This window comes from Aphelocoma coerulescens, chromosome 1, assembly GCF_041296385.1.
Source record: "Aphelocoma coerulescens isolate FSJ_1873_10779 chromosome 1, UR_Acoe_1.0, whole genome shotgun sequence".
Classification (NCBI taxonomy): domain Eukaryota; kingdom Metazoa; phylum Chordata; class Aves; order Passeriformes; family Corvidae; genus Aphelocoma; species Aphelocoma coerulescens.
Window position 1 is genome coordinate 16,168,552 of NC_091013.1, and position 27,601 is coordinate 16,196,152.

The 27,601-nt window shown below is 38.7% G+C and overlaps 1 protein-coding gene across 1 annotated transcript in view; it reads left to right on the forward strand.

The window, feature by feature from the left end:
* Window positions 1–27,601, forward strand: part of SCML2 (Scm polycomb group protein like 2) — a 70,520-nt gene that overhangs the window by 24,252 nt on the left and 18,667 nt on the right. Inside the window, 5 exon segments of the mRNA XM_069002807.1 lie at window positions 1,401–1,471; window positions 5,586–5,820; window positions 9,772–9,860; window positions 11,309–11,552; window positions 23,935–24,185. Coding sequence (XP_068858908.1) covers window positions 1,401–1,471; window positions 5,586–5,820; window positions 9,772–9,860; window positions 11,309–11,552; window positions 23,935–24,185 — 890 coding nt within the window.

Sequence of the window (27,601 nt, forward strand, 5' to 3'; positions counted from 1 at the left end):
CATACTCCAGACCACCAAATTAACAGCTTTTGAGATTTTACTGACTTGTTACTAGTTTCTCACATACCTAACAAGCACATGGCTTCTGCAGTGCCAAGGACAAATGACTTGTACACTTTTGAGTCTGTTTCGACAAAACCCAGGATCTCAGCAGCCCAAGGGGATGGTTTCCCTTTTGCTTGAGGCACTTGATACTGTCAGCTGAATGCTCTGCTACTGCAGGTGGTCTCTGGGTTTGAGACACCACATATCCTTCAGAGAAGCTGTGTGCGAGTGCTGGAAAATGCTGCCATTTTCTGATTGTTTCTTTGCTTCTCCTCTCTCCTGAAAACTGCAGGGATGTGTTTAAGTGTCTGTGCCCAGTGGTGTTTTTGGAAGAATTACTGGCACACCCGGAGCGAGCTCTCCATCATCCCCAAGGATTTTGCTGTAGGCCGTGTGAGTGCCACTGGGTGGCATCACTGCATCGTTTTGGGTTCATCAGTGCTTTATTCTTCAGGAACATCAGAAAGATGCCAGCTGCCCAAACAAAAAAATAAGCAAAAGAGCTCACTTAGATAATTTAGTAACAAAAATATCAGCTGTTCCATTGTAGTTTTTCTTTTGCACTTTTTATTAAAATAATTAAAATGCTTGCTTATGTCTTTGATGTTGGTACTTCATATTTTTCCATTCATGCAAAACTGGTAACATTAATTAAATCAAATGCAGAATCCACTTGCCCATACACATAAACAGTGCTACTATTAACACTGGAAAAAATACTATGATTTTGTTTCTTAGCATTGCCATAATATTTACCTATATATGCCATATTAACATGAATATTAACATTTCTTTTCTACAAAAAGAAACCTATATGTGACTTCAGATAAAAAGAGACAAAGATGCAGTTGGAAGGCTAATCATTTTGCTTTCTAGTGGACTGAGGATAGTATTCATAACATATATTTCAACAGAATCCATGTGTCTGTGTTTTTCAGTGTATATCATCTCAGTACTCATAAGGTTATCATATCAACCCTGCTGTTAGGGGAACTAAGATTTAGCAAGGCTAATGTGATTTATATAAGGATGCTTGGGAGATCTTATGCAGAGAATTGAATCTAGATATTCTGACTTGGATCATTTTGCATGGGGACCACAAAAAAAAATTGAAGGAAGGTTTATATTATTTTTGCCTATTATGTGTTCACCCCTGTAAATTAACAGTACTCTTGAAGCTCCTTCAAGATCTCTATGTGTTTCAAAGGTGGAGTTTCCATTTGAGAATAACTCTGTTCTTGAAAAAAATGTATTCTACCAGATAGTTTTCCTTTCTTTCCTCAACTCCCCATTTAATTTAAGTTCCCTTTTAAAAAACGGTGTATATGGTCTTTTTTTTTCCTTGTGTCTTCCAGACCAGTTTAATTGGGATGATTATCTGAAAGAGACTGAATCAGTAGCTGCCCCTCTGCATTGTTTCAGACAGGTATGACAGTTACTATTTTGCAAGTGTGTGTGTATGTTTGCCTGTTACAGGGTGATCCTAGAAAAACTTCCACGTTTAGACTGCTTGCAGACTTCCCATTTGACTTCTTTTGATCTGTTATCAGCAGCTTACAGTTTTGGCAGTTGCTAGCTACGGAAGTTTTTTCATTCTTGGTTTCTGCCTCAAGCCAAATTTTGAGGGTTTCATTAAAGTTGTATCTTTGAACTCCGTTTGCCTGTAAAAAAAAAAAAAGACTAGTTAATGAAAACAGATAGCCTTGTCAGAGTTCAAAAATGTTTTCTACTTTTTTCAATAATCTTAGTGGTACCATGGTTTTAGTGAGAATTAAAAATTTGGCTGACTGTCAGAGGAGTCATTCCTCTGCCCCATTTTTGAAAGATTTCTTTCAGTTCTGTCTAGCTGTAAGATGTGTCTGTAGTACAGTTTAGTCACCACTTTTTTCCTGGATCTGTAATATGTTTAATTTTATTTCTTTCTGAACAGAGTGCTTTCTACTTAGGAGTAAAAGATACTAAAGTTAAAAAAGATCAAGGGGAGTATATGGGAAAACAGAGGAAATACTGGATTTATAATGGAGGGTGTTTAATGTATTATTTTATATTACACTGTACCTTACAAGTTTGATCCCCCCCACCTGATGGTCTGGTATGTATTTGCAGGTGAAGTTTAAATCTACCATCTTGTGTGAGCTAATGACCTCCAGTTATTCAGCCCTCTGGAGACTGAGTCGATCTCTTTAGGCATCTTTCTCTCTGTTTTCCCAAGCTGAGGTATATCTTGTCTCTGTAAAGTTAAATAGGATTCATTTTGGTCTGTATGCCCTCACTGTGTTAGGAAGATAGTTGCTAAGGAATTGGATTGTTCAGGTTCATAGAAGTATAATAGGTGTGACAAGCAGTGCATGTCTAGTTTAGTGGCTTGGGCATGTTCAGAAATTGTTTTCTAGGGTCTGTTGGTGGTCTGATTGTACTGTAAATGATACTGGCCTCAAGTGGGGGCCAAATAAGAAGCAGCACGAATTGAATAGTCTGAGAAGGAGAGGAGCCATCACTCAGTGAGTCTGAAGCAGTTGCAGGAATGGAGAATAAGGAGAGAGCAGCACAGGTGGTAGCATTTCCTCATGCTAGATCTTGAATCTCAGCTTGCTCTTTGCAGATGAGGATAAAGGGCAAAGAGCCCCTCACATACTGCTTTCAATGAGAGGTGGCTAAAACCACTGGTGTCCGTAGCTCTGAGTGGAGCTCCAGAAATTAATTTCACAGTATGTGTTTTTCACAAGGCAGACACCTCAAACTCCTCCTGGGTAGAGACAGAGAGTGGTAGGATGTCCCTGGATCATTCTGAGGTTAATGCCAGGCAGCAGCATATTCTTGGCTCTTTCTGAGTTAATGCCATACTCACAGACCATAAGCCACCATGAGCAGAGTATATGCTCCCAAGGAATGTAACTACTGCAGAAAGCTGCTCAAAAGCCTTTCCATGTGCCTTTCTTGTATTTTCCTCTTCCCTAGAAATGCTCAAGTCTGAACTGAGCAACCAGATAATGCCTTGAAGGGAGATGCTTAGGTGACGTGCATTGACTGAGATAAATCCAAGTGACCTGAATTGCATAAGGAGTGTGTGAGTTGGAAAGAAGAACTTTAATTTATGTGCATAGTAAATATAAAACAATTTACATATGTAGATTTTCAGTGTTTCGAAGAGTCGACCTTTAAGTAGAAAGTGATATGCAATGGTGATTAGTGTAGAGCTAGATCCTCTCACTACATAATGTTTGCAAATTTTAGAACCTAAAGTGCTTCTGCTTTGTGTAGGACTCATTTGACTTTTGTTGGGTTACACATGAATTGTACGTGTCACTATTACTCTGTATAATGCAAAGAAATACGCTGCACTGGCCAGCCAGAAAATAAAGAGTAGAGAGAAACTTAATTTGACAATTATACCCAGAACTGATGACCTGTGGGAATTTTAAAAGTTTAAATTTTGTAGTAATTAAAAATTACTTGGGGAACAATAAATTAAAGCCTCTACCATAAATTAAGACACAGACAGCTAATGGAAATTTATTAAAAGATTTGTCTTAATTTTGAAGGTATTTTATCTGTTGCTTTAAGTTGTTTTCAATAACTACTTAAAATTTCAATGCCCTAAAACTTTTTTCCAAGCAGTTGAAAATTTAAAATGTAAAAGCTCTGTCCCTTGTAGTTTGAGCAGAACTTAAAGCAAGGCTATTACTGAGCAAGGTTTTATTATTTTATTTAAGGAGGAGTTACCTTTTTAGTAGAATGCCTTGAGTTGTTGGTATTTAAACAAGCTCACCTTTTCCACAAACAAAGAAACAAGCTCCCCAATTTCTCAATTTCAGTTGCTTTCCCTGGTTGTAGAAAATAACAGCCTGACAAGCAATATCCTGAAATTGAATTGCCCTTTAAATTTAATATGCTCAGGCTCCCCTTTCAGCCAGCCTTCTGTCTGAGTGCAGCATTGGCAGATGCTCACTGAGTTTTGCTTGTCTCCTTGGCTTTTGGGCTCAGGCTCCTCCAGGGCTCCTGCTGTTGATCTAGGGTGTGTTGTAAATAGTGCACCTGCAAAATACAGCAAGTAGAGCAAGATGTATTTTAGACATTTAAATGTGGTGGAGAAAAAATACCCCTAACACTTGTTGCAGGAGCAGATTCCTTCAGTCTTTTCCTGTGTCCGCAGACAGGTAGGTGCACCTCGTCTGCCTGCTGTGGGATCCCCACTTGACCTGGTCAGGGAGGCACAAGGGGACATAGGAGTCCTGTGAGTGTGAATGTGCATGGTTTTGGGTATTCTAACCTGCCTCCTGTATTAGAAGTCAGACTGTTTTAGTCTGGATGGGGTAGCTACTGGGTTTAAATGTCAATGGGAAGGCTGCTTACAGTTCTGGGTGTCTGTATTCAAAAACAACTTTGTACTGAAGAGTTGCAGAAGAGACTTTCCAGGGTGATAGGAGAACAGTCATCATCTCCTAAGAAAAGTTTCACAGCTTAACTTATGTACATTGTTGAAAGAGTACTGAGAAAGGGTCAGTTGTAGGTTTTGGTTTTATTTGCCAAAGTGCAAAAATAAATTAAATGATACTGTTGGCCAAAAATTCCATTAATAAAATTTAGGCTGGAAATGAGGAGACAACTAAAGAGAATAGTGAGAGACATTCCATTTCAGTTAGTGTTAATACAAAGTTTTGAACATCATTAGTGAAGTCATTGCCTGCAATACCACAGAAGGCAAATAATCAGACTGCAATCCAGTCAATCTCTGTCTGTAGTGTGTTGATACATGAGTAAAAAATACTCTTTTGTTCATCTTTAGCATGTGACAAAAAGTTCTGCTCAAAGACCAAATTGCATTTGTCACATTTCGTTTCCTTGTGCTAATTAAATTGACATTTCATTGTGTGTTTGTGATTATATTCAGTTCTCTATGAATAAGCACAAGCTACAGTTTTGTCTTAGCATAGAAGTTTTATATGACTTTAGTACTGTTTTCTTTCTTTAGAATGTTAACACTAAGTCCTTTTTCTCTCTTCTTTCTTTGTAATGTAAGCTCTTTTTCTGATGCAGAAACTCTTACTTGAGCTTTTGTAGAGCCTAGGGCAGTAGGGTCCAAATTTTGTTTACATTTCCAAAATATTATTACAATGAGGATAACTATTTCTTTTGAATTGAAAGCTAATAAACCTTGTGGTTGGGATTTTTCTTTTTTTTTGGATGTGTGTGTTGGTTTGTGTTTTGGTTTTGGTTTTTTTTGAGTTGAATGTCATGTTTCCTAATATCCTTGTGTTCCATTCCCTTCACTGCTCCCCATCTTTATGTTTGTATCTTCATAAAAATTACCTTGTTACCTTCTTAGCATCCTTATATTTTTAGAAATCAATCATGCTTACGCAGTTGGTAGGTTGTCTATCTGCCTTTTCTGACTTGCTGCAACACTCCAAGTTTAAAAGCTTCTTTGTATTTATCATTTTTATGATATGTTTGGGTGGAATAAAGCTGTATATTGAACTGTCTGGTAAATTTAGCAATATTAACAACAATAAGAAAAAGTCCTTTACCTTTTATTGTAGTCTAGAGTTCCACCTACGAATGATTTCAAAGTTGGTATGAAACTGGAAGCCCACGATCCTCGCAATGTTACCTCAGTTTGTATAGCCACAGTAATTGGAATCACTGGTGCCAGGCTAAGGTTGCGGCTGGATGGAAGTGACAATAAAAATGATTTCTGGAGGCTTGTGGATTCCTCGGACATACAGCCCATTGGGACCTGTGAAAAGAAAGGGGGCATGCTCCAGCCTCCACTTGGTAAGTAACAAAGCTTCTGAACAAGTGTGTGGGGGGTATCACTTTCAGGAAGTCAAATTTACCTTTTTGTCTTGGCAACTTCAGTAGTATTAACATTTCACCAAACCATTGTTTAATTGAAAAAGAGGTAAGTAAACTAGTTCTGGCTAAGTGAATTGTGGCTTTTTCTTATTTTTTCATTCTTCTGACGAAAGAGTGAGCAGGTCTTTTTGTTGTTTTTTTTTAATAGGCCCTTAATATTAAATGTGCCCATTCTGTAAATGTTCCCTCACACACAGCCTGCCTTATGAGTATGTATACAGTGTTTTGTTGCATGATGCCATGCATGCTCCCACTGGGAGCCCTTGGAAAGAGCTGGGGAAAGCCAACTTGCCCCTTTACTCCTCATCAGTGCATCCGAGCAGCTTACAAGAGGGTACTAGCTGCTACAGGCCTGGGAAGCCTTGGCAGGGCTGCTGGAGGCATGTCCCTGCAGGGCAGTCGGGATATTTCCTTGGGCACTGAGCAAACTGGTTGTGTTCTGGGACAGGCAGCATATAAGGTGGGTTAGTGCAGAGTTGCAGCATTCTGCTCTGAATTTTTACTCTGAGGTAGTAAAAAGCAGCACTCCAGAGCTCTAGCAAACTGCAGGCCTAGACTGCGTGACATTCTCATTGCCTCAAATCAGCATATGTTCAGGAATGTCAGATCAGTTTGTCATGGTTGGTTTGTGAGCACAGCGAATGCTCATGAACAAGGTACAGCTTTTTTATGCTTAGAAATACCATGCAGAACTTCTTTTGCCTTCCATGAGCAGTATGAGTGACAACATTGTGCCTCCCCAAACTGAGAAATAGTGCTTGAGTTTAGTCTTACTGAGGAAGTTTAATAAATAGGGAATTCTACAAAGCAATGCTTTGTTACCTCGTGAATGGTCAGAGGTGACTCTGACTAAACTGCTAGAGGTAGTAAAATGTGACATCGCCTTTCTTTGCTGTGATTAACTTTGCTGTGATCTAAATGTATATTTAGATCTTCGTTCTTGTACTGTATGTGTCAATAGCTTAAACTTCTACACATGGAAATATTTAAAGATTTCACAATGATCTGCACATAGTTTTGCTTTTAAAAAAGAGGAAAAATGACCAAAATTTACATGAACACTCCTTCCCCTGTTATCTTGTGATCTTCAGTAATTTTTATAAGATGTGAGAAATAATGTTCTCTATATAAAAAATTACCTGTGTACAGAAATTGGTTGCTGCAGTCTTATGGTTATGAACCTATTCTGGTTTGGTTTTATTGGTAGTTCTCAGAGAATTCTCATTGGAGGTTTAGTGAGGATAGGTATGCTTTCCTCTGAGTAGCCTCTCAAAAAACTTGTCATCCTGCTTTGGAATCAACTTTCAGTTTTTCTCTTTGAAAGGTGAAAAGTATCATTTCACTGCAGTATGAGTCTTGATTTGCTTGTAGTGAGACAGACACAGGAACAGTTGATATAACCATTAAAACACTTCACATAGATTATAAGAGTAGATTTTTGTGCTGTTGTGCTCCTTCAGAAACACAAGAAAAGCAATGCAACCGGGGTGCTAGTCTAGAAAAATGTTGCTTACTTTTGATACAGTTTAAGCCCAGAAGGGCTTTTTTTCCCTTCTTTCCTTTGGATATATAGAGGTTTTGAATGAAAGCACTGGGAATTCCTGACATCATGGAAGAAGTTTCTTTTTTTTTTTTTTCTTTCTTTCCAGGAAGTTTCTCAGTTTAATCTCTCTGAAGTTCTTGATATAACCTTGTATAATGAATGAACTCATATCAGTATAAAAAATGGAAGAGTATACCAGCTCCTTCAGCTGCACACATGTACAGTGTTAAAAATACGGCTTCAGGAGCGCAACAGTTTTTAAAATGTGTCTCTAAACCAGAGTGATGAATAAAACAGCTCTGGTTATGTGTGATGGGGGTATTTGATTCATGAAGAGGAGAAACTTTCCATGACCATCAGCAGAAAGGTTGATGTCTTCTCCTCAGATACTGTTTCTCATTCTTATTTGGTCAGGCTGCCTGCAGTGCAGCACCTAAGAAGCAGCTATTTCTGTGCACCTGGGTATATAAGTTTACCTGCCCTCTGAACAATTGCTGGTTATTCAGAAAAGAATGTGAGTGCCCACTCTTTTGGCCCTCCTGCCCTAGATTTTTCTAGAGATAGGCTAAATTCCAACAATCAAACATTCTGGCATACCTAGATAAATATTTGAAAAAGCCTTTTTGGCAGTTTTACAGCATCCTCTTCCTGGGCAAAGCTGGGAGCTAATTGGGTGTATAATTACCTCCTGTTAGACATTTAACCAACAGCTTTTTTTTTCCTTAGTAGTAAGGAACTTTCTGGATACTAATGTTCCACTTCTATCATAATAACTAGCTTAAAATAGTCCCTCCTACCTGATTTTTGCATGGGCTTAATTATGCATATTACATAAGGGTTTTGAGAAAGTGATTATTGCAGCAAAGTGTTCCTTTTCCAGCCTCTGTTTTCCATAGGTGAGCTTTTTGTTGTTGAGAGCTTAATGTTCTGAGCAAATTATGTTGCAGATAGCATTTTCTTTGGTTTTACCAGGACAACTAAAGGCCAAATGAAGTTAATTGAAACTGTTGTTTAGTTGTCATTCCTCTGTCTTGCTTGTGTATCTTTTCTGGGCTATCTAGTTGGGAATATCGTGTTTCAATAACATGTTCAGGTTTTATAAAGACTCTGGTATGAAACCGGACCTGACAGTCAGCTCAGTGGTCCCCAAATTATGACACTATTTATCAAACAGGAGCTTTGCTTTCATTTAGGTGTTGCATAGGTAGTTCTGGCTTGAAAACTGTTTATTCAACTGAAGATAGCTTAAAGCTATGAGCTAAAGAACCACTAGAGCATGTAATCAAATTTTAGATGAGTAAATTATTTAACTGATCAAGAATTGCAGCTATGTTTCACCTTTCTAGTTACAGATTTTTAAGAGAATTGTTAAAGGTCAGTTATGAGGGAACTCATGAGCTCTTGGCAGATTGTGGTACTATTTGCTTTGTGGAAAAAATTCCGATTTGCTGTATGATGTCTGTTTCTCTACAGAACTGTTCCAGACATGTAACTGCTAAAGAAGCAGGAAAAAATGTCCACTATGTCTGTTATCTTACTCATTACTTTAAAACATTCATTTGGAAAGCAAAGAAAACAAAAGAATTTTTTGTTCATTTTGTTTTATCTTTTAACTGGAAAGTGGTTGATTGTGAGGGAACATTATCTGAAATAAGGTTTTCAGCCAAACCTTCTGTTCTGTTTGAATAAGATGGTCATTCTAAACAAATTTGATTGTTGTTTTTGATTTTTATTCACTTGTTAATGAAAAATAGAAAGTACCTTGTCGTTTATGTTTTTCAATATGATACACGATTTATTAATTTTTTCTTTTTGTTCACTCCTAGGTATTCTTTGTTTTTATGGCTATTTATGTATTTATTGTAAGGAGGGAGGGAGAAAAAACAATTGCTGTTTTTTGTCAGTGGTTTGGTGAAAAAATAACAAGATTCTCAAAAATAAAACAGTATCTTCTCAATAAAAGAACTAGAACCTGAAAAGAAAGCTAGGTGCTTGTGCCAGGGAAGTTCCACTGGACCAGGGAGTGTGTGGGACAACCTAATAGTCTTCTGTACTAGAACTTGCATGTCATTAAATCCTAGAAATTTATCTGTAATATTTGATGTTATGATGAGTGATTTTGCAGACAAGTCACTCAGAATGGAAATGAAGCACAGCTTTCTGCACCTACAGTGACCATGTTAGTTTCTTCTTAGCTACTTCTATTCTGGCCAGGTCTGAAATAAAGGGAATGAGACATTAGTGAAACAGACTATATCCTTTTCCTCCTATTGTATTTTACAAACTGAAAGTAGGGCCATTTGTTTGGTTTTTTTGTTTGTCCTCAGGGTTCCAGATGAATGCATCGTCTTGGCCAATGTTTCTCTTAAGAACTCTAAATGGAGCTGAAATGGCACCTGCAGCATTCTTTAAGAAGGTAAGAAGAAAAGCAATTCTAGCAAGTAACTTCCTATCAATTGGTCCATGGTGACATTTTTTAATGTGAATGCCAAGATATTACCCTGTTGTCTGCAGCACAGACAGGGAAGGCAAGACTATTATTTAAAATTACTTTCAACTGGATTGACAGGCTGTGGAACAAGACAAAAAGGAATCTGCTTCTGGTCTGTAGAGACGGCCATTTCTTTTCCTGAGCTGAGACTTCAAAGTATGCTGTGTTATTTAGGAAAATTGTGTTTGCTCATTTTTTGTCTCATGGATTTTAGATAAAATGCATATCACATTTCTTAACAGCACTGTACTCATGTGAATGTGCACAGGAGTAAAAAAAATTAATGGGGAGTGAGAGCCATTGGAATACAGTAGTTCTTGGAAGGGTTTTGTTAAACATTTTCATTGGGTACACACTTGTCATTTAAAATATAGTGAGAAAGTAGTTGAAAATAGCAGAAAAAGCCATTCTGTTTTTTAAACATGACTCTTGAGTAAGTTACTGTGAAATGTGGAAAATTATATAAAAATAACAGAAGTATTAAAATGACTTGTTGGTTCAATTTTTTGTTGAGGTGATAAAACCCTGCTATCATATTGAGTGTCTTCTTTTTGGGTACTGAGAGTGATACTGACAAATATGTCAGCAAATCAAACAGTTGGGTTCAGGCCTGCAATCACGTCACTTGGTGTTAACTTCATATAATTACAATTTTTTTTAGGTAAGATAGTATAAATTTTCTGAGGCATGATGAGCCATGCTTATCTGTGCTAGCCTGCAGCACATCTGAGATGGGCTTGGATAATAAGGTTCTTAAGGCTGAGGTGGTAATTTGTGTTCTGTCAGATCACAGCTCCTGCTGTGGAGGTACGCTTATGCCAGTCACATTCACTTGATTTTTGTTTTTCTTTTGTCCACTTGGAATTGGTCTAAGGCCAACTGAGTTAACAGAGGCCTATAAATAATGTCCAATGCTAATGAATTTTTCATGGATTAATTGAGAGGTAAAGCTTTTACCAGACAGTTATCAGTCCCCAGGAATATCCATGCTCTGCAAACCTCTTCTTTATTAGCATGTAATAATTTCATTTTAGTGTCTTGGCTGTCTTGCTGCCCAGACATAATGTATTGGTTGCAACCTACTGCTTATGTAAATACTTTTATCAGGGTATTTCTGTCATGGAGAATTTTGCTAATTATCCCAGCTATGTTTGGGGGAATAGAATGAAGATTTTTGTAGTGCAGAAGACCAAAGGCAAATTTGAAATATAAATGAGTTTCCTTGAATGTGTTCTATAACTTTTTGAGAGTAGTGACTATAAGTAGTAAGAATGTTGAGGAAAAATAAAGGGCTGCTACTTTGTTTTGGTTTGGTTTTTTCTTTTTTAACAGGTCATAGAAATACAAATATTCTACCACGCTTATTTTTGTAGGAACCACCAAAACCTGTGCCAAACTGCTTTAAAGTTGGAATGAAACTTGAAGCTATAGATAGAAAGAACCCATACCTGATTTGCCCAGCAACCATTGGAGATGTTAAGGGGGAAGAAGTTTTTGTTACATTTGATGGCTGGAGTGGAGCATTTGACTATTGGTGCAGGTGTGATTCTCGAGATATTTTCCCAGTCGGATGGTGTAGCTTGACAGGAGATGCATTACAACCACCAGGGAACAATGGTAAGATGACTAATAATATTGCTTAATTATTTTTCTCCTCAATTACAGCAGAATTTTAAAATCCAGCTGGCTATATGCAGATAAGACTGAAGATTTGATTTGTGGGTAGCAGACGAGGATGAAATATTGTTGAATTTTATTTATGTAGCTTAAAGCTAATAGAAATCACTGGGAAACAATTTTTGCCTGTTCATAGTATCTCCAGGAATGTGTTTTATTTAATGCTGTTAGGAGGACTTCTGATGATCTCTAATTTTTGTGTGCTTGTAAAAATCTTGGAACTAGATTTGCTGTTTGTATTATTGATAGATACATGCTCCTGTTTAGTGATGCTAATATATTGGCTGCTGCAGCACTTCATGTTTAACTGCTAAGTAAAGTAGTCTTTGCTTCTGTGATGATTGCAGGTCTAAACTATGTATTTAGTGTTTCTTCTGTCATACTCACAAAATTCTGTCTTGCATGTGCGTATTCTGAATGCTTTGTCTTCCTCTTGCCTTTAGGGATGTTTGTTGATCAGAGGATAGTGTCTCTTTAACTAATGGCCGCTGTGCTTTATAATGAACAACTATCTACCTTAAAAAGAAGGGAAACAGCACGAAGGGGGGTATCCCTCAGTGTAATCCCTTTGCTACTCTGGGGTCTGCTTGTCAGGATTCTGTAGTGTAAGGCTTTTCTGTCAAACTGTTTGAGCTTTTCTATTCTCATCCCATAAAAATTTGTCAGGAGGAGAGATTTTGAAGAAGAGGAATCATATTTTAATTAATTTCTTTATTAACCAGAATAATTTTTTCTCAGTGAGAATTTTCACAGCTGGTGTTAGGTGAGAAAGGAACAAGGTGACTGATGTCACAGAACTCTCACTGGAAGTATGAAAGGAACAGAAGCAAGAAGGCACGAAATCAGTAATGTTTCCTACCCTTTCCATCCCCATTGTTTTTCTCTGTCTTTTGGCAGCAGATCAAGAACTGTATGGAAACTCTAACTGGAATTAGTTAAGGGTATCTCTTCATCCTTGCTCTCACCTGCCTGTCTGAAGTTACTGCCAGGGGTCATAGTACCTGGAATCGAGTTCAGTCCATTTTGGCAGATTTCATCAAAGGAGTACAGCTACATGTGTAGCTGTACTGTCCAAAATGATCTGCTGGTACAAACCTGCAGTGAGAGGGAAGGGCAAAGTCATATGAGGAAAATGTACCTTCGATCAGAAGTCATCTAATGGGTACCACACTGACCTTAGTCTTAATGTTTCTGTGCTCCCAATCTCTAAAGTGTCTTTCTCAGCTTCTTCAGAAGGTTGACTTTGTCTTGAGAGGTCATGAATGAGATGTGTTATTACAGTTAAGTTAATTATTTCTTTACTGTGGGGGTGACTGTGCACTGGAACAGATTGCCCAGAGAAGTTGTGGAGTCTCCCCTACTGGAGATACTCCAAAATCGTCTGGACACAATCTTGTGCTCTGGGATGACCCTGCTTGAGCAGGAGGTTGGACCAGATGACCCACTGGTGGTCCCTTGCAACCTGACCCATTCTGTGATACACAAGAGGGGCTCTGTAAATAAGTGGCATAGAATTTTTTAAATGTGTTTTTGTGACAGTTTAGATTGCTGAGTCCAATTTCATCTTCTGGAAGGAATATTATTAAATTGTTTAGTCTACTCCAATTTCACTGCTGGAAAGCCAGCAATATTTTGAGGTAATACATCCAGAATTTTTCTTGCCTGATTAGTGCTTGATACAGCTCAAAGTTGCTTGACAGTAAGTAAAGCTGGTTATGCAATCCAGTTCTTCAGGTAATAAACTAAACAAAATTCAGACTTGAAATACCTATCCGGGTAGGATACTACTGCTTTGTAATGAGAAACAAAAACACTTTAGGCATTAATAAAACCTGAAGCAAGGTTCTTACAGACTTGTAGTCAAAACTGAGAATTTTGGACATGTAGTAGAAACTGAGTGCAGAGAGGTGCAGGCTGGAGTGTTTTTTGTTTTTGATTCTAAAACTGGGCCAAAAGTTAACTGCAGTTTTATTGAAATTGTGTGTTCATTTTTCCCCATTCTGGGCATAAGTAATTTGTTATTTCTAGTTTGCTTTGTGTTGTTATTTTTTATGTACTGTTTTTATGTGTTATACACACTGAATTTACATAGCTGGATGAAATATTTTTTGCTCTCAGATTAGGTTTTTCCCTGTTGTTTGATCACTATTTAGCCATTAGAAAACTGCAATGACAATCCTTTATTAAGATGTAAATAATAGCTTCAAGAAGAGTATAATCAAGTTGTTTCAATTCAGAAATATGATAATGTTGTCAGGATTCTTCATTACATCACACTAACATTGACTACTCCTGTTAAGGGAGAAGATATGACAGTTACTACATTGCAGGGATTTGCTTGGAGTGTTGAGGTGTTATTCTGGTCTGGACTTTTTTCCTGCTGGTTACTTCAGTTTTTCTGCCTTGAATTTCTGCAACAGAAAGTGAAAATAATTGACTGAGAGTGGCTTGAATTCCAGAGTGAATATGAAAAGTATTCTTGATTTTTGTAACTACCTTTCCTGAAATCATTTAAATGTGTTAAATCACTACTTAGAGGGCTGGAAAAAAAAGCCTCAGATTTTAGTGAACATGCAAAGTCAATATCCTGCAATCTAAGTACGAAAGCGATAAAGGATGGTTTAAATTTCATTCACATCTAGGACAACAGTTTCCTGCCATGAGATGTATTTTGGGGTCTAATTTAGCCTTTTGAAAGAGAGATGACATGCAGTAAGAGAGACAGTATGAAAATTAGGAAAGACTTTATTTCAACTTATTTCTTAGCCTTTTAGGCTGCCCGGAGAGATTGTAGGACCTCTGCTATGGGAGGTGTTTAAGAACAGTTTAAGTACAGGCTTCTAGGATGTGGGGAAGTTTATTCAGACCAGATTACGTGTTATATTTACTCTTTATAACTGTATTTTCTGTACCTCTCATTGGTATTAGACCGCTCATGAACTAAGATAGAAGATAATACAGAGAAGTTAGGTGAAAAGTTGTTTTGGACCAACTGCTGATAGCCTTCAGGCCCTAATCTTTGTGTTTATGTTTTTTCTTTGGTTCTTATCAGAAGATGTGACTTCAGTGGACTTGGCTGGATGTCAGGATATATGCACAGTGGTATGAAATGTACCATTCAATATTTATACTATCACAAGCTGTATGTAGCTAATATTGTAGATTGTGTCATTAGAAATATCTCCTATAGTAGTAGTTGGTTATGTATGGTTTGACTTCAGTGCTTGATGTTGGCTTGGCCTGCTGCCTCAAGGCTAATATTTTAAGAATGTATAGATTGTTGTACTAGTTTGAAAATAAACCAGTGAGAGGCACCAAGTCAGAATAACAATTTAATGGAAATTAAAGAAAAGGAACAGAAAGTAAAAGAAAACACTGACAGAGCCAAGATACAACCTGAATCCCTATTAGGCAGGGTAGTGGTAGCAGTCTGGTGGAATGGTGGCTGCAATCCTCTGAAGTAGTGATCCTGTAGTAGAAGGGGTCTGCTCTTCCTCAGCAAAGTCCAGCGGTGGCTGCGTAGCTCCTGTCCTCTGGAAATCCAGTGGAGCCCGTCCCTTTGATGCTCAGAGTCCCAGTTATATCCACGATGGGATGCTTGGTTCCTCCCTCTGGGTGGAGCATCTCACAATGGGGTAATGAGTCATGAGGCCAGGTGTTGATTAGGCTCGTTAACAGAAGATGGTCTGGAGGGAGTTATCTCTGAGTCATGCAGCAGGACAATGATGGGCCATTAACAGCAAGATAGTCTGGGGGGAGGAGGCAAGGAAACACTGCCCCACCTGATTTCAACAGCTCATGAGGATGGTAATAGAATACACCTCAACCCAGGACAATTGTTTTCTGTATGTCTCTTGGTCATTTAGATGCTTTTAGAGATGACTTGTTACCCATAAACAGTGTTGTGAAAAGTACCTAATGGAACAGATTGATGTGGTAATGTCTATGCTGGACCAGTCTGAAAGGCCATGTGCTCTTGAAGGCTTTCTGCAGCCCTGGCTGAAAGCAGATGTCTGAGGAAGAGCATAAGGACACAGGAGACAGGTTTGCAGAAGTATTCCTAGTATCTGTCCATCTCCAGCCCAGCACCTTCCAAGCCCAGAATAATGCTTTTATGCTGAGTACCTTTTCAGGTACTCAGCATAAAAGGGGAGGAACTTGATCTAACCTGTTCTATAATATATTGGAGCCATCTGAACTTTTAGCACCTACAACATCCTTTTTAGCACCTGCTACATAAGGTGTTCTCTACTTTAGTGTATTTTTGGTAGAAAATGAGATACTCCTTTTCCTTGCTGATAGTTTCATTTGTTGTCCTTGGTTTCTTGTACTGAAACAGCTTCTTGTACTTCCAGTACTTTTACAGGAAGAGTTTGGTTTTGTTGTTCAGGGGTCAGTTTTATTCCTCTGGTCACCCTTGTTCTTCTGTACTGCTTCCTTTTCACTTAGGGCATTTTTGAGCCAGTGGATCCAGAAGTGCACAGTATATTGAAAGCTAGTGACATAGTGGTGCCTGGTATTATGTTTTCTGTTCCTTCCATGATTTTTCATTAATTGGTATTTGGGATTTTTGGACTTTTACTAATCTTATGTGCTTCCTTGGGGTGAGTATGAATGCAAAAAAAATTCAGTCTTGTTGCTTTAGTGTTACCTTCTGCATTTGCTCATTCCAAAATTTGGTCATTTCTTGGGTCCACGTGAACTTCTGCTTTTGATATACTTTAAGAAGGCTTTTAAAGTTTTATATCTTTTGCATGTTTTTTTATTCACTCTTTTTCTAGGTCAAATGTGTTGTACTTTCCTATTTAACCATAGCAGACTGTAATTTTTAATTTACCCAGTTGAATAATAGAAAGCTGTTACTATGCCCAAGAATATTCTTGATATTCTTGTATTGCTCTATAGCTCATTGTATCTGAGGGTTATGATTGAAGTAGGCAGCAGGTGACTGGAGAGAGAACAATTTCTATTTGCTGTTTCTGTATAAATTCATTTTACTGTTTAATTATTACATCTAAATTGCAGTTACTTAGGCAACCCACCTTTTTATTTATAATAGAAGTAAAACCTTTTCCATAAAAGAGAGAAAACAAGAGAATGACTGGGGACAAGCCATGTGGGAAATGATAAGTAGCTTCACCTGCAAAGATTGATTTCAGTATTAAGTAGTATCTATCATTTAGATGTGAACAGCATCTGGAGAAAGAGGGATCGGTTTCTATATATCCATGATTCCCACAGTTTTATGAAGCTGGATTTTTGAAGGATAAAGGTAATGCAAAGAACTCAAAAAGGTGGAACTGCTCTCTGTGCTTTAAAAATTTAGGAGGCCAAGGGAAGATGGTAATTAAAAAAAGAACAAACCCAAAAACATAATACACTGTAGCTTTTATCCTTAGTCATATTCCTTTTATCCTCTCATCTGTCTCCCCCTCTTCCCTATGTCCCCTCATTGCTTTTCTCCTGATTTAGTGCATTTATTGTCAGTGAGGGCAATCTTCTTTCATTACGCTAATCAGCGTGTTGATGTTAAAGGTCTCCTTCTAAAACTGTCTGCAGCAATAAGAGTAGTACAGGCTCAAGCAGAGATTTAAAAGTATCTTATTTGTCTATTTTATGATTTCTAAGTTTTATTTAATTTTCAGTCATGTTCTCGATGTTTACTTTGTGCAGATTTTACCAAGCTATATACTGGAGATGTTCTTCTCTGTTGCTGATGAAATTATGTTAAAATAGCTCTGTTTTCAGCTGAGTTGTACACAAATGTACAACATCAGTACAAACCTAAGTACTGCTCTGTTTGCAGATGAAACAAAAGAAGTGTTGAAACTTTAGACAGCACTACAGTTAGATCTGTGAAGACTGTGTCATTTAGAGTAGCCAAAAAAAAAATCAGATAAGCATGGTAATTAAGTTTCATTAAAGAAAAAAAAAGTTAAGTGCTACGATTTCATACTCCTGGAGGTTTTATTTTTCTGTCAGTGCAGCCAGCTTCTCGTCACAAGCAGATCACAGTAGTTAAATCAGGCACATACAGTAAGCAGATTTATGCTGTCTTCAGAATTGTACATGAAAAACTCCTCAGTGCTGCAGGCTAAAATCTGATTTGCCACATTCTCTCAAATGTTAAGCTTTTTTTATTTGGCATTAATGTTTCTTGACATCTTGCAGCAAGGCTTGGATAGTGCTGCTACAGGGCAGTAATCACTTAAGAAAAAATAAAGGTTTTGCCTTTACCAAAGATGTGACCTTATTTTAAGTCTGGATTCCTCGTCATCTTACCATGTTTATTTATAAGGTAATTGTAATTTTCTTGTAGATTGGAAGTGCTCCAACACATGTATTTTTGATGGCTACATGGAATTTTTTTTTATTTGCTCTTGTTCAGGTCTTATGGACACTGCAGTTATTTCAGTATACTCTAAACAGAAAGTTGTACTACTGTGCAGACCTCCTACCTGCAGCTTGAGTAGTAGAAGACCCTACTCCTGTGGGGACTAAGTAGTAAAGAGTTACTAGCTTACTTGTGCCAAGGGTTGTGGTCCCTACTAGTGGATGGGATTGAGTGGATATTTTCCAAATCTCTGTTAATAGGGATAAACTCTGTCCAGAGTATCGGTGCTGTCATTCAGATGCTGAGACAAAACAAATTGTGGCCTTGTGCTATCCATATCTTTTTTTCTTCCCTGGAAGCTTGTTGTATTCTATTGTCTCATTTTGGGCCCACCTTTCATCCTGCTTATGCTGTTGGGGAAAAATAATGGCAAAACCAGGGCAGAATCAGTAACGATGGGGTGAAAAGTCAGGTTGTTAAATTTGTACCCGTGTGTAGGGTTGGGCTTTGCCAGACTTATTGACAGATTCATCATCAGCAGATCTAAGGTCACTTCAGATAAGTCAAGTTTATGCTGTTTTGATAGTTTGGGTTATTTACTTGCTCTCCTCCTTGTCTTCCTTCCTTCCAGATTATCAACAAAATAAATGGTTTTTTTGCTGGAGTTTGTCTGGTTTGGGTTTTTTGCTGATGTGATTTCAGTGGCAACGCTTTTGGAAGGGTGAGACTAGAAGCTGGCTTTTCACAGTTCTTGGTTTCTGGGGACTAACTGAAAGATCTTCCAGGAGATTTTCTTTGGTGTTGCTTGTACCCCCCCAAGTCCTGCATAGCTCCCACCCCATCTTAGCTATTAAAAGTTGGGTTTTTTGGAAGTGATGTGTGTTAATCTGGTTAGCAATGGGTTTTGATGGATCTTAAATGGTATTTTCAGTGGTTGGTTCTGTAGGGGCTGGCTTGCCTACCTCTTGAAAATGTGGGAGACTGGGAGTGGGGGTGAAGGACTGAGGGATTGAAGGTGCTACAGTGCTGCCTGGGGAAGTCACTGGGAGAGAAATGGTTTTTCTTTCCTCCGTTTTTGTCTTACATTGCTTGGAAGCCTCCATTTCGCCTTTCAGTCCTGTGTAAGGTAGGCTAAGAAGTTTTACAGAAGACAGAGACTTTTTATTTCTTATATTGGTAACAGAAACTGAAATCTAGAAAACTGCAAGCTGCAGTGTCATGTCTTGACAGTGTGGATGCTGAAGTTTCCAAGTGTGGTGTTGCTTTTTAAATAGCACAATAACAATTTATAACTGATTTTGTATCATAGCAGCATATCAGTTAGTATCTCACAGCTACCTCATAACCAGAAGTGACCCAAACACAGATAGGAAGAGGTGAAATGTATTACAGACAGTTAAGCTTTTGTATGGCTCTGTTGTTCAATTGAGACATAAGGACATAAATTTTTATAATCCTTGGCAGTAAGCTGTTTTGAAAAATTGCTAATCTTTTCCTCTTCCTTGCCAGTTGTCAAAACTATCAAGATAATAGCTTACTGTATTAAAGAAGGTTAATTTTATAGTTAAAACTCCAGGCTAGAACTCAGGAGATAGGTTTCCATTACTTCTCCTATGGAATGCTCACATGGCTTTAGGGTAAGTTGCTAAATCTCTTTGCCTCATTTTTTTAATCTGTACATGAGAGAAGGACCAAACTTTTATATTCTCGGAACAACATTGGGTTTATATATTGGGGGGGGGGGGGGGGGGTGGGTCTAGGAACAATAATACAGTACAAATGAAATTTCTGTCTTGAAAGAAAATCTGGTTTTAAAAGTGAACTACTTTTTTTACTGGCCTAATTGGCACCTTCACCTCAGGTAGCAATGCTTTGTTCACAGAATGTATGGCAAAGTGAGCCCTACCTTGCTTTGTGTAATTTCCCTTCAGCTGTTTTAAGTCTTGTCTTGTAATTGCTGTTCTGTGACACTAACTGAATGGGAGATTTATAATGTTTAAATATTACAAATCTGAACCTTTTTTTTCCCCCTGCTTTCCATAAAAACATGGAGTGAAACTGTCACTGCTGATTATTTGAGGGAATTTTACTAATTAGAATTGCATGAGAATTCAGGCTTTTGAGCTGTCATCTGTTCCATCCCCTTCCCAAGTACTGGAGGTTTCAGTAGCTTCAGATTTCACAGTTGTCTTAAAGATCTTACTTATTCTGGCAAGAGATCTTGCAGATAACATTCTGGGGTCAAATTTTGCAGTTCTGTATGTGTCTGGGTAGTATTTCTGCTTCTGCAAGCAGAATTTGGCCCTCATGTAAAGTGTAACCTTTCAGGTCCTTTCCATGCAAATGAGCTCAGTTGCCTGCAGTGGGTCTGTTGGTTTCATCGAGGGACTGAGTTGTGGCCATGCATGGTTGTGAATTCCAACATACAGAATTTGGGTTTTCTCTTACATGAAATGCAAAGTTTGCAGGTGTTGGGATTCTCACAGAACCATCTGGGGGGGGGGGGGAAGAAAGAATGTTTTGAAAGAGAAGTACTTGAAAGCATGAAAGGTGTTTATGAGTTGCATGAAGGGCTATATAGCTATAGCCCACACAAGCGTGGCAGTATAACTAGAGCTCTGTGAACTTTGAAAGTGCTGCTTAGGTGCTAACATTTCTATGGTAAAGTATGTCTGTGTAGTGTGACCTCTGTTCTTCAGTTATTGAGGGTGCCTGTACAGGTTTTGGCTCTAAATACGGTATTTGGGAAGGAAAGCCATGCAATGCATCCCCCTCCTGAAACTGGAGTGGTGGATATTTGTGTAGATGAGCAACATGACACAAATGCTTGATTTTGTTTGTGCAAATGAGAGGGCTTTTGTGATGCAAAGCAGCATCCTGAAAAGGCAAATGTGCTTTTTTGGTTGTAAATATCCCAGCTAAATACTGCAGTAATTGCAAGCAGAGCTTGGCATTTTTCCTCTCTATTCTCTTCATCGTTATATTTTAACAAGTTCTCATGAGACTATTAAAATGTCTTAGTTTTTGGAACATGTGGCCTAGTGGGGATAACTCTGTCTACAGATGCAGTGGGTTGGCAGCTTGATTTTGCATGTCTTTTCATTTCCCCCCAGATCCTGTGACCCAGTGTAACCTTTGGTCTCCCTCTGAAGGCTGGGGTGAGGGAAGTATGAGCAGGTGACTGATGATCACTGTCAATACAGCCTGCAGACAATATGGGAATTACTTTAGCAGTCTCCCACTCCCTTGTGCTCCCCCCATCCTCTCTTAAATCAACAAATGCAAATAGCAGCTTCCTCATTTGCTGCTATCTCCGGAGGCTGCTCAGGCTGCATGGGCTTTGTTGCCATCCTTCCTATTGAAAAAAGCAGCTTCAGCCCTAGGCAGAAGGAAAAATACCGAGTGGGACCTGATTCCCCCCACCCCCTTAATGGTTAATGCTGCTCATATTTGGTTCTCTGGCGTATACAGGTAGGAAGATGCTGAGATAAGGTAGTGCTTGATGATGTGGTTCAAGAGGGCCGCCTGAAGTGGCTGGAGCTGTTTGCATTGTTACTCTTTGTCCTGGAAAGGGATAGGGATTGCCTAGTGTCCAAAACTCATACCTGTGCTCCTAGAACCTGTTGATGTGAAAGTAGCGTGTATTTAGCAATAGCTGTGTCTTTACTGTGCGAGACTAGTAATGCATTTGCTAGATTTCAGCATAGGCAGAAGCACAAAGAATTTGTTAAACAACATTTTTTTACAAGGTCATGATTGTTTTGTTCAGTGCATAGTTGGGTGGCACAGATAAATAAATATAGCTGCATTTTATATTGTTGTAAGTATAATACAGGGCACAATATCTAGTATTGTATTGTGCAGCATACAGTTGATACTGTTTTGCTTTCCAGATATACAGCTTAAGATGAGTTACTGTTCAGCAATTCAGGGACATAAGAGTAATGCTGTGACAGCATTTGGTTAAAATTCTGTTCATCTTATTTTAAACTGTCATTGCATATGAAAATATGTTTTGGCACACATAAATAAAAGGAAAGTGATCACTTTGTACATCCAGAAGGTGGTCCTTCTCAGATACCTAGGAATATCATGTCTGCATTTGATGTATTAGGATTGCAACCAGTCATAATGAAGAGATTTCTTCTGAACTGCCATTTAGGAATATTAGATTAGTAACTGAATGAGGCAAATAGCAATGTATGTAAATGATCCTACAGCTTTAGAAATGAGTGTCAGTAGTACTTGTATTTTATAAGAGGTCTGTGTACAGTGTGTATTTCATCTTACAGTGACATTTTCTATTGCAAATACTTAATAACAGTTAACTCCTGAATAAAGATACAGAGTTAAAGGAACAGTTGTAAAGCAAGGTGCTGGGCTGTTAAGTTGAATATGATTCATAGAGCTAGGCATTGAAACTGTTACTCAATCTTTGAATATGTTATTTTCTCAGTTGCTCATTTTAAAAGTATCTTTGTGTTTTATTTTTTGTTTTACTTGTTTACGAGAAAGTTCAACATACTAATATTTTCAGGGAAGAAATATTCCAAATTCATAAAAATCTAGAATTAACAGTCCCCTATGCTCCATTTCCAGCATGAATTAGTGCTTTGAATCAGGCACTGGTGACCAACACAGTCAAAGCCTGCTTGAACTCTAACTTGCAATATTTCTAAGTTATGTCACATTAAGTTCATGGTATTTAAGGTTGGGGTGAATCACATGAGTTTCACAATCAGCAATATGCAAAAGGCTGTGATAGGGGCAGTGTGATACTAGAAAGCTGTCTAATTTTAGTGTAAAGGTTTCAAATTATTTCAAATACGTTGTGTTTCTTTCCCGTAGCTCTCAACAAAGGTGGTTTGATGTAAAAAAATTTCCTTTTTTTTACCTGTCCTGCAGCTTATGCATCGGTCTGCCTGCCAGTGGTCTGGGCCAACAGAATGGAGTATTTGTTTGCCTTTGGGAATTAGTATTTGCTTTTTGTTGGCCACAGGTGCTGCTGTAGCATGGTGCAGTACATCTTTTCATTGGGGATGTGTCCTTATGTTCTGTTTGGCATCCTTTTGGTGTTCTAATCTATCCATTGGGAAGGGAATTGTTAAAATAAACCCATCATTATTTCAGAGAAGAGCAAGTTGGGTGGAAAAGACCTGTGCACTAGGAAGTTTAATTTAATGAAATCTGGTTACATCTTAGAGCCTCACACCAGATTATAATACAGTCACATCATATGCATATTGGAACATATCCAAGTGGATATCTGTTGGGATCCTATATTGCATTGGAATGGGAGATTAACCCATCTCACGGGAGAAAATCACTTCAGTGTTAAGAATGAATAAAAATGATACTTCATGTTTGATTTTTGGAATACCTTCTTCGAAATAGCACCAGGTAGAAAAATCTGGGTATGGTTATGTGACCTTAACTTTCTAAACCAGCATCTCAGACAAATACTCATTAATGACATTTTGCCTTTCATCAGTTTGTCCTTGTCACGGGGATGATTTTCTTTGCTGCTCTGAGTTGTTTTATAGCTCCCTAGAAATAAGTTTGCATGTCTTGTAATTGTGGAAACTGCTCTTAGAGGAAAAGAGATGTATTATAGGCTGTATAATTTGTGTAGTATTTTTGAAGGCCTTCTTGATGAATGGCAGTTTATAAATGTTGTAATTAAATTATGGGAAGCATTTATAAGGTGAGTGGATTAATTCTTGGGTTTTTTCCCCAATTTTTATTTGAATGTTTTTATCTTAGGAAAGTCCCTCTAAAAGAATGGGTACAAAGAGTTCTCTCTTTGGCTTCAGTGAAGTTCTATAGTTTCATGCCAGCCACTTAAGTTCAAAGTAAAAAGTATATTCATTTTACAATGTAAATTGTGCAGTACACTTTTATTTTTTTAAGCCTTTGTTAGAAAAGTTGCTTTCCATTGTTCATTTTGAGGTTTTCCCTCCCTTCCCTTTTGTTTTTGTTTTTCCTCAGTTTCCATTACAAAGAGCAGTGCAAAAATCCAATCTTCCCCTTCCAAAGTGACCCGGCGTTCAATGCAGTCTCCACAGAAATCTGCTCCAGTACCGGCGCAGCGGGGCAGGAAATCAGGTCGGGGCAAACCCCCTGGACAGTCTGCAGTTCCCAAGAAGGGCAGGTCTCCTAAAAATATTCCCCTGACAAAAAGCACCTCTCATACTGAAAATCTTAAAACAAGGAAAAAAAGTTTAAAACCTGGAAAAAAGGTTAGTCCTTATCTACTACTTTACTTTATATTGCAAAATTTTGAAGTGAGATTTTTTTATTATTATTACTTAATTTTCTCTCTTCAGCCTTCAGGGCTTTACTGTTTTCAGCAACTGATTACAAGAGAAAATTTAGAATAGCTCTTCTGGAATATTTTAGTATAAGATCCTGTGGATTATTTTATTCCCAAACAAGATTACTGTTTTATTTATGGGTGAGTAATTGGTGTTGAAAAATGCTATTCTGGAACAGAGAGCCAGGGAAGCCTTTAAGCCTCTTAGTTTGGGTTAGTTTGTTACTGAACCATATACATAGCTTGTGGTTTTTAGGGTTTTTTTTTCAGGTTTAGAAACAAAGAATTAAAAACAGTGAGGGCTTTATTGCTAATTTAGGCATCTTAAGCATACAGCTGGATTTGCCAAATGAATCTCATGGATACCCCCTAATATGGAGGTGCTACTAGCATGGAGCAGGAAGCTTCTTTTTCTCTAGGTGTGGGCCTAATTCTGCCCTGGTCTGAAAGGCATGATCCTTTCTGCCTTTGTCTCTGCCAAGCTGAATCAGACCTGGAGTGTTGGCAGCTGCCTCCAGCTTCAGCTCTGGTGGAACTGTTCAGTCAGGTACACATTGGCACTGCTGTCCCCTCTTCCCGCTGCCACTGACACCAACACTGGTGGATGAACAATCTCAGAGTGAGCCAGTTCAGGGAGCTTAACTCGTAGACGACTGGCACAGCAACCATCCCTCTTACTTCCTTCTTTGTGTGCTCCACCCCAAAAAAGCACAAATGCTACAGCTGCTGCAAGGAAGAATAGGATCACAGCAGGGCAGACATAGGGCAGTTTGGATTGCCATGGAAGTACAGTCTATTTTCTGAGGCTCGTTCATGCACAGCAGGCTGTTCAGGAGGAGTAGCAATCCTGCAGTGTCTTTCCTCAGGCAATTTGTGTCTGTCCTTGTGCTCCTTCCTCCTTTGCATTAGCACTAGTGAGGAGGTGGGTGGCAGTGCTTTTTTTCTGGTGTTTTTTGGGGTTTTTTTTTTGTGTTCATTCCCCTTTCTTCTCCACAAGAATCAAAAAGTAGAAGTTTGGGGGCTTTTTTCCTCCAGTCTGTATCAGTGTGGGCTGTGGGATCTGTTGCTAGTGATGCGTGGGAAGAGGTGGAGTAATGGCAAGGTGGGAATTGTCCCTTCTGTGATCATGCTGATCAGTGTAAAGTGCTCATGAAATAACATGATCAGAGCATAGCCAGAAGCTCTAGTATGAAACTGGAAGCAGCACTTCATTGAAATGATGATCACAAAATAAGAAATTATTTTGGGGACCATAAATTGAAAGCTGATCACTCTTCTCTGCCGCCTGCCTCTTCCAGTCAGGCATCCAAACTGGTAGGCCACTGATGGAATTGGTCTTCAGTTTTGTTTCTCTCTTACTTGGTGTATAAAAATGCACAGCAACACAGATTAAAGAGGAGAAAGGTGGTCCTATCCAGGGTTAGCTGGTGGGTGGGGAGTTCTTCATAACTCTGGAGGGGGCTTTAAAGGACAGCATTGAACACAGGACTGTCATATCTTAAGGTCTTACTCAGGTGTGGCAGGATGTGCACTTGCATGTAAGAATTTTGTCCTCTATCTCTCATTAAAAAGAAATTGAGAGGCTTTATCTATGTTTTGAAACAGTAGTTGGAGGCACCTTGCCATTAAAAGAGGCTTCTGGGCCCTGGGTGTCTGAAAGTGTCTGCTTGGAGCACTACATTTGACACCTGGTTTGTGTGAGGTGCTTGGGGGGACTTTCTGGGGAATGGGTGTTACTGCTGACATTCCTTGCCTTGAGGCAGCAAATCTGAGGTACCTCTGTGCACTCCTGATTACCTTTGTGAGACCAGGCAACAGAGAGTTAGGTTTTGCAAAATCTAGGTTTGATATATCTAATTTGGGATTTTTACTTCATTAACTTTAGCATTAAATACTTGAAAAATTAGCTCCTTTTGAGAATTCACAGAAGGCTGTTGTTGCTTTGGTAAGTGGTTAAATTGCGAAGATGTTACACGTATGTGCAAACTTTTCTTTGGACTATTACACCTGCTAGCATAAGGGTAAAGAGAGGAAATGGGGCTTTGTGGGAGTTCTGCACAGACAGGGTGTGTCTGACATGAAGTACAGCTGTACAGCCTGTACACCTCGCAGTACATATACAAATATGCAAGTGATGTGTGCCTAGAGGCTTGAAAGTGCTGTTTTTCTTCCACCCACCCCAAAGACTGATCAAAAAAAAAAAACCCCTCCAAATTTTGCACTAAATAATTGTGCTTCAAGTGTGGTGGCTATGTGGTGTATTTAGGGACACTGGTCTATGCCTGTTTCTCTACAGAGTTGTTTGAATTTCTTTGCCCCTTCAGGTTTGTTATGCTGCAATGTTTATCATTGTGCAGATATTAACTTACACAGCTAGAAATGTTGAGCTGTTGCATAATTTTTCTCCTTTATTTAAAATTTTTTCTAAGCTCTGTAAGTATGAGATGCATGTTGGATTTTGTTTTTCATTTGTTTCTCACAGCTTGCACTATATGTTTTTACTCTTTCATAATAAAGAAGAAACCTCTGTACATCTCTTTCAGTATATTTTAAAAGTACACTTTACATAACAGTGGAAAGAATTCCTTTCAGCATTTCTTGAGGAAACACCTTGGTCTGAGTGTGGGTACCAGCCCTAAATTCAACCCCACAAAAGGAGTTTTTAAGCGTGAGGGTGAAGCTGGTGAAGTTGTCCTGGTGGTACAAGCTGTGAGCCCTGCTCTCTGCAGGCAGACATCCAGATGGCAGGGGCCAGCCAGCTACAGCCAGATCAAGCCACTGTGCCCAGCCCTGCTGGGAATGTGGCCTGTCTTGTGAAACAACATGGCTCTGAGCTCGCAGCTGGCTGCCCCTCACTGTGGGGTTGCAAATGAGAGCCTCAGCTGAGCCAGCATAACGTGTTATATTCCCTTCTGAGGGAGAAGGTAGGAAGCAGCCGGCTAGTCTCACCATGTGTGTGCATTGGTGTGGAAAGTGGATGGTTCCTCTTAGTGTAGTGTTTGTATTTTGTTTTCATGTCTACATTTTTCCCCATTTCCTCATCTTTTCCCTTAACCACCCATTTTTGTCAGTGTTGTGAGAGAAAATTGCCCTCCCCCCCACAAGAATTCCTGCTACAGGGTGCCTTCAGGAATGTTGGACTTCAGATCAAAAGCTCAATCTTCCCAAGTGCATTTTTGTTCTCTGTATTAAGGATGGAGACCTTTCTGTCACCCAGTGTTAAGATAAATGAGCAATTCCTGACAAGTAATACATCACTGCTTGGTTCTGTGTCTAACCTGTGCCACCTCATCTCATTCACAATGCAGTGCCAAGCCTTGGCAGTCTATTCCTTATGTTCAT